The 14057-nt window shown below is 34.8% G+C and overlaps 1 protein-coding gene across 4 annotated transcripts in view; it reads right to left on the reverse strand.

Annotated features, from left to right (window-relative positions):
* The window catches only part of SKIC3 (SKI3 subunit of superkiller complex), a 136786-nt gene that overhangs the window by 5050 nt on the left and 117679 nt on the right, over positions 1–14057 (reverse strand). For 3 of the 4 annotated variants that reach the window (XM_031448544.2, XM_010993956.3, XM_064482503.1), the window contains exons 38-41: positions 10350–10502; positions 5789–5919; positions 3895–4018; positions 1730–1822 (exon numbers count right to left, since the gene is read on the reverse strand). In XM_031448544.2, the coding sequence (XP_031304404.1) occupies positions 1748–1822; positions 3895–4018; positions 5789–5919; positions 10350–10502 (483 nt within the window). In that variant the 3' untranslated portion in view covers positions 1730–1747. Of the gene's footprint in view, positions 1–190; positions 1823–3894; positions 4019–5788; positions 5920–10349; positions 10503–14057 lie in introns of all 4 variants that reach the window. The other variant, XR_010379210.1, reaches the window with a different exon arrangement.

Raw genomic sequence — 14057 nt, forward strand, 5'->3', positions numbered from 1 at the left:
GCACCATTCTCCTTTACTGAGATTAAATGACAATGTTTAAACACTTAGCATAGGTCTGGCACAAAGTCAGTTCTATATAAATTGTATAGTTAGGAATGGTTCAAGGCTCACAGTAACTGGGCAGTAATTTGAAGAAAAGACAACAAACAAAAGAGAGGATGTGTCTACATCCATGCAAAAAAAGAATTACCTGAGATACTATAACGAAGGTATTTTCCAGTTTTCCTTTCTAGAAAACCTGGGTCTGTGGTTCCTGAAGGCCAGAACTAGGCAATGGAGTCAAAAGCTTACTCCTTGGATACAGGCCTTGAGCAAAGGCTAGCCAAGTCCATAGTGTCGGTGAGTGACCTTGTGAAGCAAGTGACACCCAGAAAGCAGATGGAGAACAAGAACTGACTCGTAAACATGCAAGCAGACAGCTGCAGCTCATTCTGCAGGTAAAGGCCCATGTGCCTTCCTGAGGAAGCAGGAGGGCGTGCGCACCAGGGCTTCACAGGCAGCCTTTTCAGTGCAGCTCTGCTCAGTATATGGACCAGGCTGTTAAAAGCACTGAATCTGTTTGACAGTTGTGAGGACAGGATCATCAATGGACAGCAGTTCACAAACTTGATGGCCCAACATTAGACTCTCTCGCATGCCTTTAACATGCGCTCATAGCGCCTACTCTAAAGATTCTGACTGCATAGGTCTCAATGATGATAATATTCAGTGAAATTTGGGGATTCATCAAATTATAGTTACTTCAATAGGTTAACTTCTGAAGTAAAATTTACAGAATATTATCAAGTTATATTATCTCACAAAGTAATATTGTGAAGCTGATGGTTTAGAGAAACTATGTGCATAAATTATGATTACCTATTTTCATACAATAAATATGTAAATGTCTGAAAACATTTTTTAAGACCACAAATCCAAAGTAGGCAATGTACAGCTTCTTCAAATATATAAAGGGTTTTTTGAAAAAATAAAATACGTAAATGTGCTTTCAAGTTTTAAAATTTGAAATTATATCTGATATTGATACTATAAAGAAAACAAGACATTGTATTTTTTTAGTTAAGAAAGTTCATCTTATCACAGTTGAAGGAAATACATGATTAAATACTGTCAGCATTTTTCCAAAATTTTCCATTAATTTTTTAAATACAGCCATACACCTGAGTGTTTTGAATTACATAAACATATCCATTAAGTCTAAGACTCACCAACATTTATATTATGCTTCAACAGAATCTGAGATGAACCATTATTTGTTATAAGATTATCTGGATTTTAGATGAGTTGGTCTCCTGAACTCTAGCATTCATAGAAGGAATTAAATCTTTTAATTTGTTGTTTAACAAATGAAATTCTGCTTTGTGCTAATATGCTTTTGCACATTATTTAGAAAATGACCATTAAGGCTTTATTGTAAGGGATTACTTAAAAAAATCCTATTGTGCACCATGCAAGATGGAGGAAATAATGGTTTACAAAAAACTAAGCGACTAAGGGAATCATGGTTTTTCCTTTAATTATGGACTTTTCAAAATCAAATATGTTTTCCAGATTAAAGTTATATTAAGAGTTTACAGCAAATTACATCCCTAGCTTAAGAACTTAAATATCTCTAGATTTAAAGAAAGGCATGGATGATTATAACTATAGTTTTTTAAACTGTTGCTTTAGGGAAAAGTCTTGATTCATTGTTTCATTCTTTCTAATAGCTTTTTCTTTGCTTGCTTACTTCTAAAATAATGCATTGTTATTGTGAGGACAATTTCTGATTCAATTCCAATGCTCTTGTATCTCCGTGAGTTGTGGCATTGTTTATCAGCACCTGTGGGAAATCACACACAGGAACGTTAGTGTTTCGTTTATTAACAATATCTACATTTGACTCATAGAAGCCAAGTGTGCTAAAGGGCAGCAGGGAATATCAAACTACAAAAGAAAAGTGACTATGTGCAATATTTCAGTCATTTTTCCTAAAATAAACTGTTCAACCAAAGCTAACATCAGAGATAAGCACAATTTGTTCAAATGCTCAATTAGTATAGATGTCAACGTTTTGACTATTACCACTGTCAGCACTGCATAAAATTAACAGTTTTGTTTAGAGTCTTTACTTACAATACTGTCACCTCTAAACCCTCACCCCAAAGACCATTTTATGCATAGAACTGTCCAAATGACATTGCTTTCCTTTAAAACCACAGCTGAGGCTCGAGGCTCAAGGTTTTAAGCTCTATCAAGAACTCTTCCATGATTTTCACCAATTCCACAAGCTAGATTAATTTCAGATGATCATTTGATTACTCAAATGTTTTTTGATTGTTCATTTTCAAACACTGTGAAGGGTCCGAGATTTTGCTCTCTTTGCCAGCTAATAAGTTAGCTGTCACAGTTGCATGGATACTGCCAAAAGGCACAGGCCTCCTGGGTCAGAGAATTAATAAAAAGTCTTTATCACTCGTGGTATAGCGAACACCATGAACATTAACATATTTGCGTCTGTTCCCATGGCACTCTAGTCTCAAAGAGGTGACATGGATGGATGCATACAGCTTCCCACATACACAGTGGGCTGCCTGACAAGAGAGGAACCCTGAGCCCAGGAGACTTGACTCATGACCACTCTCTGCTTTTGGAGGGAGACACTTATCTCAGGCTCCCAAGGCTCTCACTATACAAACATCCTTGAAAAAACAGTCCAGAACAATGGGCAGTCAGGTCCTCTGCTCACAGGATGTTTAGAAATGCAAGAGACCCTGGGGAACTGTCTCCCAACATTCAAATGCCTTTCTCCAAGCATTGTTTTCATCAGTATTTATTAAATATTGTATATTTCACTACACCAAACAGTATTTCAAATGCTGTAGGTATTAAAAAAAACTTCTCACTAATTTTCATTGTGATTTTAAAATTGCTGGCTGGAAGGAGGATATAGCTCAGTGGTAGAATGCGTGCTTAGCATGCATGAGGTCCTGGGTTCGATCCCCAGCACCTCCATTAAGTACATAAGGAAATAAAGAAACCTAATCCCCCTACCCCCCAAAAAATTATTGGCTGAAGTTATAAGAATTTTAACCCAAAAAGTGTTTTACATACTCTTCCTTTTAAAAAATTTATATGTGTGTGTATATAGTATATATATATAATACACACATACACACACACACACACACAGTTGACCACTGAACGTTGTGGGGTTAGGGGCACAGACCCTCTGCACAGTGGAGAAAATCCATGTATTCCTCATAGTCAGCCCTCCATATCCAAGGTTCTGCATCTACAGATTCAACCAACCACAGATCTTATAGTACTAGAGTATTTACTATTGAAAGAATCTGCATATAAGTGGACTCACACGGTTCAAACCCATGTTGGTCAAGGGTCAACTATTTATGTTTACATATTTAGATACCAGAGCCATGCCATGAGAAATAGAGTAAAAATTGTCATGTGCATTTTACAGAAAAGACAATAAGAAGTAAAATAACTTTTCCAAAGATAACATGCACATTCCATTAAATTCTACTACTTCTAAACCTACCCTATCTACCTATTTGCCTCCACTACAATGGTCATAAGGAATATTACAACCAGGACTTGGCACCTTCGTCTATCTTTTCTTATGCTACAGAGTACACTAGGGGAATATATTTCCCACAGGTTAAATCAGTGGTTCTCAACCAGGGGTGATCACACCTCACGTATGATGTGGCAATGTCTAGAAGGCATTTTCAGTTGCAACAAGCTGGGTGAAGGGAGGAGGGCAGTGTTACTGGCATCAGTGGTTAGAGTGGTGAGGGATGCTGTGAGACATCCTACAAGGCACAGCACAGCAACTCTCACCCCTCCTCCAACAAAGGTCCAAGATGAAATATTTTTAATAAAATCAACTCTTACACCAATGAGCTCATCGTCATTTTTGGCATGTAAGTGTCTCAGCAGGTACCAACGTGCAGTTGACACAATAGACTTGGGATACCCAGGCTGATACACCACTCTCTCCAAAAGTCGCCGTGTTTCTCTGGGAAAAAGATATTTACATTTAGTAAATTTGTTAATACAAGATATTTACATTTAGTAAATTTGTTAATGCAAGATATTTCATACACAAGTTACAGGCACACATTATCTTTCCCATTCTTTTACAGGCATGGTGCTGAACACTCATGAGTTTTTTATACATGTAATAATAATGGTTAATATTTATTAAGTGTTTATTATATATGAGGTACTATGCTAAACGTTTTAAACATATGGTCACATTTAACATTCACAATCTTGTAACATAGAGTGCTATTACTATTTCCATTTTGCAGATATGTAAATTAAGGTTCATTCCAAATACAATGGAGAAATGGTCCCTATTTTATAAGCACTTCTGCATGCTCTATCTCTACTTTTTTTTTTTAAATAGGCAGGTAATAAATACATCAATAAATAATACAAAGATAGTATAGAGTGGAACAAGAAGAAATATTTAACATCTATACTAGAGGCTAAGTGTATAATATCAAGCTTTTAGTGTGTTTTTTCAAGAATATGTATAATATTTGAACCCATGTAAATAACAGGCTGATTTACAGTTGTGTTTTAATTGTTTATTTCCTAACTTACTAACATCTATAACTCGAAAAACTTCTGTACTGGAAGAAAAAACACAAACTGTGGTAACTTCAAAACTGCTGAATAAGTAGCAATTGGTTTCAGAGAGAAGCTAAAGAACTTGTCTTGAAGATGCTTTTACATAGGAATCACTTAGCAAGTACACTGTTTTTTCTTTAGCTGTGTTTATTTGGGCTGATTTTGGGTGGTGATAAAAATTATGGGAGGTGCTGACAGAGATTACGAGGGGTTGTGGGTTATGGCCCCCTAAGTCATGGATACTGAATTCAGCAGAAGGAGTTCATTAGAAAGTTCAAATTATACCCTAAAATATTTCCTGGTAAAATCAGTCATATAAATAATGGCCTCCCAGAATAAATAAATGATACTGGAACTGCCTATTAGCCATAGATCTTAACTCTTCCTTCACTCCTATTTTGTGGTGCTGATGTGACCTCTGTCACATATTTATATGTGTTAAGCACTATATCTATAATGGCTATTCTGTTCCAGTAACATGTGCTCCTAAGCCACTGTTTTACTTACAGGTGCTTTGTATTACGTGTGATATCCATTGGAGCTAGATATTATTCTCAGAATTTAAAAATATTCTTGTCTGTTTTTCCATCCATATAATGTTTAAGTAATTTTCTTCAAACTTATTTCTAACCCCATCCCCTCCTTCAATAAAAAGACTGCTAAAATTTTTATATTTTAATCTATGAAGCTTTTGGATTTTTCTAGATATAAAAATCACATTATTTATAATGTCTCCCACTTTTCAATATTTATTACTTTTTTCATAGCTTACTATCTTGCAATAACTTATGTCAACCTAGCCTTGAACTTGGGTCTTCTGGATTTTGTTTGTTTCTAGAATCCACATTTATATACTGTTGGGTCAACCTAAAATAAGTGAAAAGCAAAAATTCCAAGGCCTTTTTCACTTGAAATGCTGTCATGCCAGATCTCTCATATTCTATATCTGTTTACCAAATTACTTTTTAAAAATAATTTTAAGACTTTATTTTCTTCTTTATTGGGCTATTAGAACTAGCCTGTCCATAGTAGATATATATGTATGAATTACACCAAAGTTTTTTAAACTAATTCTAAATCTTTGTTTCCTAGAAGGATTAAAAGTGAAGAAATATTTCCAAGGAAAAAATGAACAAAAGATTCTTGATACCTTGCCCCCATTTTGCGGCTGAATTGTAACAAAGCTTGTAAAAGGACAGCCAGTGGACAAAAGCAAAGTTTCAAGGCTTCAGTTGTAGCTTCCTGAACCAAGGATGGCCAGTGATTGTTGGAAATATTAGCCTAAAAAAATAAAAGACAAATATTAAGTCATTAAACATTTGACATGTTAACTTTGAAAAATGCAATCAGTTCTCATTTACTGAGTGCCTACTTGTCCAAGCTGCCATGTAAATGCTACAGGAAGCATAATTCTACAAAATGGCTAAGATCTGATCCCTACCCTTAGGGAGCTACAAAACAAGGGTTGACTGGGATTAAAGGAAGGTTTCAAAGAGTAGATATCATTTTAAAAAACACTAAAATATTTGTTAAAAGAAAATGCACTACTCTATTATATAGATGAATAAAATCTATTAATTACTAAGCTTCTGGTCTACCAAGTATACAAAACTCAATTTAATATGATTCTTTAACTGTTTATGATAAATACAAAGTTCTACATTTCAAAATTATCTAAGACAAAAGCCTGAAATGAAATATGTTAATGAAATCTCAATATAGGAAAAAGGTGCAAAGCAGATCAGAGATAAAAAATTAAATCAAAGTCATCAATTCTGAAAACTTTTTTAAGAATTTCACCTAATGGGAAAAATGTTAAGATACCAATACATTTCTTAGGTTGCAAACTTTAGTTTCTTATAGTATGTATTGACTCAGAAAGAACATAGATAAATATTTCCTAAGGAACAGTAACTGAAAATAAAACAGTGAACACTCTACAAATTATACTAAGGAGAAAAAAAATGCATTTAAAATCTTTCATTAGAAACCTCAAATTGTAACCAAGATCTCATGATCACAGGTATCTACAGTACATGTTTTAATAAAGTCAACATAATGAGTCAATACACAGTCCATCTCAAACACTAAATTATTTTTTTAAAGTTAGAGCAATAAACTCTGAGTGCAGTACAGACAATAGTAATTTGTGTAATCAAGGAAGAGAAAGCCATAGCGATAATGGATTTGAAAACAGAGAACAGAGGTTGTGAGGCATCTTCCACAAAGCTGAGAGCAATAGGATCTGGCAAAGAATGTAAGGCAAGGCCCACACTAATAAAATTATTCCGAATATATTTTTAAAAACTGGTAACATAAAACTCTCACTGGTTGCTTTTATAATGCACTCTCCAAATTCCAAGAATTCATGTAAAGTAATCTGCAAAGTTAGCCCAAATATTAATATATAATAGCTTCTATATGTAACTGGTATATTAAACAATGTGGTTAGAATATACTTATTTTTGTCTCTCATCATGTCTTTAAAATTTATTATATGAAGGAGACTTTTCCTTCACCCCTGGATGTAAATTACAGTACGTCTCATGACTCTGACATTCATTCACAAGCACAGTCATAATTAGAATGTTCTCTTCTTTTCAATACTTCAATCTTCACCCAAAGGTGAAGACTGCATCCCACTCCCGTCTCCTCAGCTCCCCACCAGGGTGTGCTTACAGGCAGCGGGAGATGACTTACTCCTCTGAACCACACTACTACCTTTTCTTGCTTGTAGTTTCAGGCCCCAACTGAAATATCAGAAATTTGTGTTTGACTGGTACCATTGTAAAATGATGCTAGCTCTTTCAGCTTGACAAATCTTTAAAGCTCCTTCTCTCAACCAGAGTTTCCTGGATTTACCAGAGATTCCCAACTTTGTGGGTAATCTCTATTGCAGGACCAGCTATGTAATCTGTGGGACCCAGTGCAAAATTAATACAAAAATGCAGGGCCCTTTGCTCAAAAATGATGGAGAATTTCAAGATGGTGACCGCAGAGTATTAAATGCAGTGTGGAGCCCTGTGCAAGTGCACAGGATAGGACGCACACCCACAAAGCAGTCCTGCTTGGCTGCAGCTCCACTAACCTGGATGAAGGTACTCCATTCCACTTACTCTCTTCACATCCCTCGGCAATCTGGAAATCTCTAGCTTCCCTTCTGCTGAGATCCCATCACTCCTCTAGGTGGCTCTGCTGGACAGGGTCTAAGATAATCCCTATGCCAGTCCACTATCCCAGCTAGCATCATTCATTCCTGGCTCTAACAAGCTCTGGGAGTGCTGCCAACTCCACATGGCAGCAACTGTCTTTCACAAGATAGAGGGCATCTTATACCCAAGCACAGACTCCAACCCACGTTTAGGATTCACCCACTGCTGACCACTCTCTCCCAAAAGCACGCAGTCACTTTCCAAAACATAAACAACTCCCTCCACAGCAAGTGGAGCCCTGGCTTCTGAGGCATGGGTCAGACACCTGTTTGTGTGCTTCCAGACACGTGCCTCGGGACCTCAGAGGTCACACACCAAAGCCTCCCTCTCCCTGGCAGCACTCCCTTCCTCACCTGCTGGGTATCTGTGTGTGGAAATGTGCCAGGGAGACGATGGGGGAGGTAACAGCTTTCTCCAAAGACATTTCTTCACAATCTTCCACCTGTACTCTTCTAATCCTTTTATTCCATATAGGTCAGTCTTCTACCTGCTTCAGAAACCTGTATCTTGATCTGATATCTCTCTTTGGAATCTGATATTTAATATCTTAGCTGAACCTTTCGGTTTAATAGCCTGTTCATATATTATCACACATACAATAGCCTCTCATAAAACAGTCTAATTTTAATAGACTCATCCTCTGCACACTGCCAGCTATTTACCAGAGAAATGTGATATCTCCTTATAATAATTATTGGGTATCAAATCTTATAACAAGCAAATGAGATGTGGATGGTACTTTAAAGTTTACAAAGGCATTTGTAAATGTTATTTCATTTGATATTCCTAACAATCCTGTAAGAAGGCAGAGTAGGTATTACTACCTCCACTATTACCAAAAAAAGAGGCGGAAGGGCCTCTAGACAGCTTAATTGGCTGAAGTTTCCAGAGGAAGTAAATGGCAGAACCAGAACCAAGGCTCTCAGAGAAAACACTTTTTGTAGTGGCAGCAGTGGTTGGAGAGGGGGAGGCAGGTATGCACGGGTATTACTAAATTGTAATTCCTCATCTGTAAAATAGGGTTCTGATGAATATTAAATAAGTTAACATGTGTAAAGCACTGTAACAGTACCTAGCACAGGCTGAGTGTGCTGTATGTTTGCTATTATTATTGCTACTATTATTTTACTCTAGGTCAGATTCAATTTTGCAGCATGAAGAACAAACAAAAAATCACACCACTAAATAAAATTTATTAATTAACAAATAATAAGTTAGACTAGAAGAGTATCCACTTCTCGAGTTCACATATTCAAGAGCATTTATAGGTACCACATGTGGCTTCCACAGCCCACCAGCTACCAAGGTCACAAAGACCTTTGTTAAATAAAAACATGGGACAAACAAAACAAAATGTTTGGTGGTCTACAATTATGATTAACCACCATTTCTTTCCAGCCAAATCACCTCAAATTTGACTACTGTTACTATTTGTTCATTCATTCAAAAACCACCAGTTGAGGAACTCCTATGTGTAAGGCAGAGAGGTAAAGAAAGGATGCAAAGATGAACAAAACATGGCTCCAAGCTAAGGAGCTCTGACATATGCTCTATAGTAATAGCACCAAAGCTGAGTTAATTTCCTAATTCTTATATTTCTTTGTCAAAATGTCTAGTTAAAGCAAGTAAATAATGTTGGCAACAGATTACTATGGTAAAAGCATGAGTTAATTCAGGCCTGTCTAGGACAATTTCTTCCAGTCACATAAACCAAAAAATGACATTTTATCTTTTAATTACAGAAGTAACATGCATATGATAAAAAAATCAAACACCATCAAAGGATATAAAATGACAAATTCTCCCCCACCACCACTTAAGACCCCCAGTACTACTCTCCAACATAACTGCCATTAAGTTTCCTTTATATCTTTTTACATCTATGTCCCTATTAGTGTGCACACATGTAAATGCACAGAATATATTTCGAGATACATATTCTTAAAAATATATACCTCACATAATACACTCAAATACGGTATCATACACACTGTTCCGTAGTTTGCCCTTTCACATCCACTTAAATATTTATCTTGAAGAGTTTTCCACAGTAGCATATAAAACTTCTACACTAATATACCTAACTTAGTGTCAGAAAACATATCAAGCCAAAAAATTACTAGAAGTCCCTCTTATAGAATCTCAAATTGAACTGAGAAATGACTAAAATGTCAATTATTGGCATCTTTGTCACAGATGACTAGCTAGGTTAATTCTAAGTTAAATCACTAAGAAACAAAAAGGTATATTTTGCCAAAATTCAACTTTTAAAATTATAATCTTTGTTTTTTCAGTGACAATGTTCTGCTGTAATCTATGGGTTTATGTTATGTTACTCTTATGCCCATCAAAAGCCCAAATACAAAGTCCATAAGGAGACCATGCTAGAAGGCGATGAGAGAATAGGCACTCTATGGAATATCACTATGTAAAAAGCTTTTATCCTACAAAAAATAAAAGAATCAATTTTTCATAATAATAATAACAACATGATCTTACCATGCAGACTTCTAATGCAAGCAGTGCTAGTCTCAACAAACTTGAGAGCTTCCCACTCCAGCTGCCCTGCTGGGATGCTACTTGGAGACTTTTCCTATAACACATCTCTGCAGCACCCATCATCCCTTGCGACTGATAAATGTGTGCCAGCCACTGAGGAACAGAAAGAGAAGATCCCAAAAGATTTAGTTTAGTACACAGTCTACTTCCAACAAATTCAATAAACTTTGATAAAGTTACAGTTTTAATTTAATTACTGGTAAATTTTGTGCCCCTACAACAAAAATCACAAGTCAAGAAAGAGGTAGCCATTCTTGCCAATTCCATTAGCAACAGCTTACTTACTATCCGCATCTACTCTGAATTCTTAAAAAGTCTCCCAAGATGGCAACTCAGGAACAAAATAAAAATTCAATGTGATTTTTTTTTACACATTACAGATATATCATATAAATACTAATCAAAGCAGTTTTCATAGCTGTACCAACAAAGTAGACTTTAAGACAAGAAATGTTAAGAGATAAAGTCGGTTGCTTCATAATGATGAAACAGTCAATTCAACAAGAAGATATAACATTCTGACATTTGTGTACACCTAATCACAGAATTTATGAAGCAAAGGTTGATAGAAATGAAGGAGGAGACAGATCCAGAAACAAAGTTAGAGATTTTAACATGCCTAACTCAGTAATGATGAAAGAAACAGACAAAAGAGTAAAGATACAGAAGATTTAAACATAATCAGCTTGCCTTAAATGAAATATTTAGAAGACTACACTCAATAACTGCAAAATACATTCTTTGCAAATGTGTATGCAGCATTTATCAAATCTGACCTTACAATAGGTCATAAAACAAGTCTGAACACATTTGAAATAATTAAAATCACACAAAGTGCATTCTGATTAAGTGGAATTAAACTAGAAATGAGAAAACATTTCAAATGAATGATAATGAAAGCATTACATAAAATCTTAAGAGGTGCATATATTGCAGAAAGATGAAAAATTTTTAAGTTTCTATGTCAAGAAGCTGGGGGTGGGGGGGACTAAATCCAAAGAAAGTTAAATAAATAACAAAGAAATAAATAACATGTAAAGAAAGTATAATAAAATCAAAACAAAAAGCTGGTTCTTTGAAATGTTAATAAAATTGCTTGTTATCAAGACAACACAAAACTACCAATATAAGAATGCAGAAGGGAAAATTATTACAGATTTTACAAAAAAAAGAGGATATCTTGAACAACTTTATGCTAATAAATTTGAAATAGAGTTGTGCTGAATAAATTCCTTGCAACTCACTAATGTTAAAGAAACAGGAAATCTTCAGAGTTCTATGTCTATTTAAAAAATTTAATCTCTAATTTAAAAAGACACAAACTTTTCTATAAAGGAAATTCTTGGCCTGAATGGCTTCAATGATGAATTCTTCCAAACATTAAAGAAATAAATGTTACTCTTATACAAACTCTTTCAGAAAATAGAGAAAAAAGGAATAACACAGATACCAAACCTAACAAGAACCTTAAGAGAAAGAAAAATTACAGCCCAATCTCTCTCATGAATATAGGTACAAAAATTCTAAACAAAGAAATTAACAAATTGACTCTAGCAATATATAATATGTCATGACCAAGTAGGGTTTCTTCTAAGAATGAAATGTTGATTTAACGTTTGAAAATCAATGCAATCTACCACATTAACAGAATAAAGAAAAGGAACCATTTTCATAGATGCTCCCTGCAAAACCCACTCATTCATAATAAAAAACAAATCTTTCTCGATAAACTCAGAATAGAAAAGAACTTCCTTAATCTGGAATATAAACTGGAAAGCCATTTTAGAATCTGATAGACAAATCTACAAAAACCTAAAGCAAATATTATACTTAATCATGAAATTGTAAATGCTTTCTACCTGAGGTAGAGAATAAAAGAAGAATGCTCCCTTATCAGTACTTCTGCTTAACATTGTATTCGAGGCTTTATACAGTGCAATATGGCAAGAAAAAATTAGCATAAAAATATTGGAAAGAAAAAGTGAAACTTCATTATTTCAAAGCACATAATTGTGTATATAGAAAACCCAAAACCATTTCAAAAGAATAAGTGAATTTATTTAGCAAGGTTCCTGGAAGGTTAATATATAAAAACCAACTGTATTTCTACATGTTTGACACTAACATACAGAAAAAATACTACTTGCAATAGAGCAAAAAAAATCAACTTAGAAATAAATGTAACACAAAAATGTAAAAGACCTCTATATTGAAAACTGTAAAACACTGCTTAGAGAAATTTAAAACTTAAATAATGAGGACTATAAAACATTTCTGGATAGAGAAACTCAATAGTAATACTTTGTCAATTCTCTCCAAATTAAACTATAGATTCATGCAATTCCAATCAAGATCCCAGTAGGGCTTTTGCTTTGTTGGGGAGGGGAGGGTAATTGACAATTTATATGTAAATGTAAGACCTAAAATGACTGAGACAAACTTGAAGGAAAACAAAAAAGCTGGAGCTCTTAATATTACCTCCACACATCAAAACTAATTATAAAGCTGTTAGCAAGAATAAACAAACAGATCAGTGAAAAAGAAGTAAAAGAATAGGGAGCCCTAAATGACCCACACATACACAATCACCTGATTTATGACAAAAGCATCACTACAATCCAGTGAAGACATAACGTTCTTTTCAAAGGATGGTGCTAGGACAATTATATGTTCACATGAAAAAGAAATGAACCCTGACCCTGTAACATTCACAAAAATTAATCCAGGATGAACTACAGATTTACATGTGAAAGGTAAAACAATTGTTTCTAAAGAAAAACAGAACAGTATCTTCATGAACTTGAAGTTAAGCAGGGTTCTTAAACAGAATGCCTCAATAAAGCATTAACCATTTAAAAATGATAAACTAGATTTCATTAAGAACTACTTATCAAAAAGTAATATTAAGAAAGTGTTAAGCCAGGCACAGATGTGAGAAAATGCCTGCAACAGAGACATCCAAAACTGTGCTTGTACCCAGAAAATACAACAAATTCCAACAATTCAGTAAGAAAACAACCCATGAAAAACTGCACTAAGGAAAAAATACTCTAAAAAGAGGATATCCAAAGGTTCAATAAGTATATGAATAGAGGCTCAACAGCGTTTGTCATCAGGTAAATTCAAGTTAAAACCACCACAAGATACTACTACCCACACATTCACTGAAAAGGGAAAACAATAATCACCATCTAGGAATATCAGCAATTCAGCTGCTCATAATTTGCTGGTGGGAACTTAAGTTGGACAATCATTTTAAAAAACCATTTGACAGGACCAATAAAAGTAAATATACACATACTCTATCACCCACCAAAAGACATATTCCAGGATGGACTCAGCAGCATTAATCATAATAGCCAAAACCTGGAAACACAGTGAACCCTTGAACAACATAGTTACTGTATCTATAGTTCCAAGGATTCAACCAATCATAGACCGTACAGTACTACAGTATTTACTATCGAAAAATATCCATGTATAGGTGGACCTGTGCAGTTCAAACCTGTGATGTTCAAGGGTCAAGCGGAATCCAAATGTCCATCAACAGTAAAAGAGATATTTTACAGTATAGTCATAAAAATAAATGAAAAAAACTATGGCTATATGAAACAACTAAATGAATTTCACAGAGGTGATGTTGAATGA

Source organism: Camelus dromedarius, chromosome 3 (assembly GCF_036321535.1).
Source record: "Camelus dromedarius isolate mCamDro1 chromosome 3, mCamDro1.pat, whole genome shotgun sequence".
NCBI classification, from domain to species: domain Eukaryota; kingdom Metazoa; phylum Chordata; class Mammalia; order Artiodactyla; family Camelidae; genus Camelus; species Camelus dromedarius.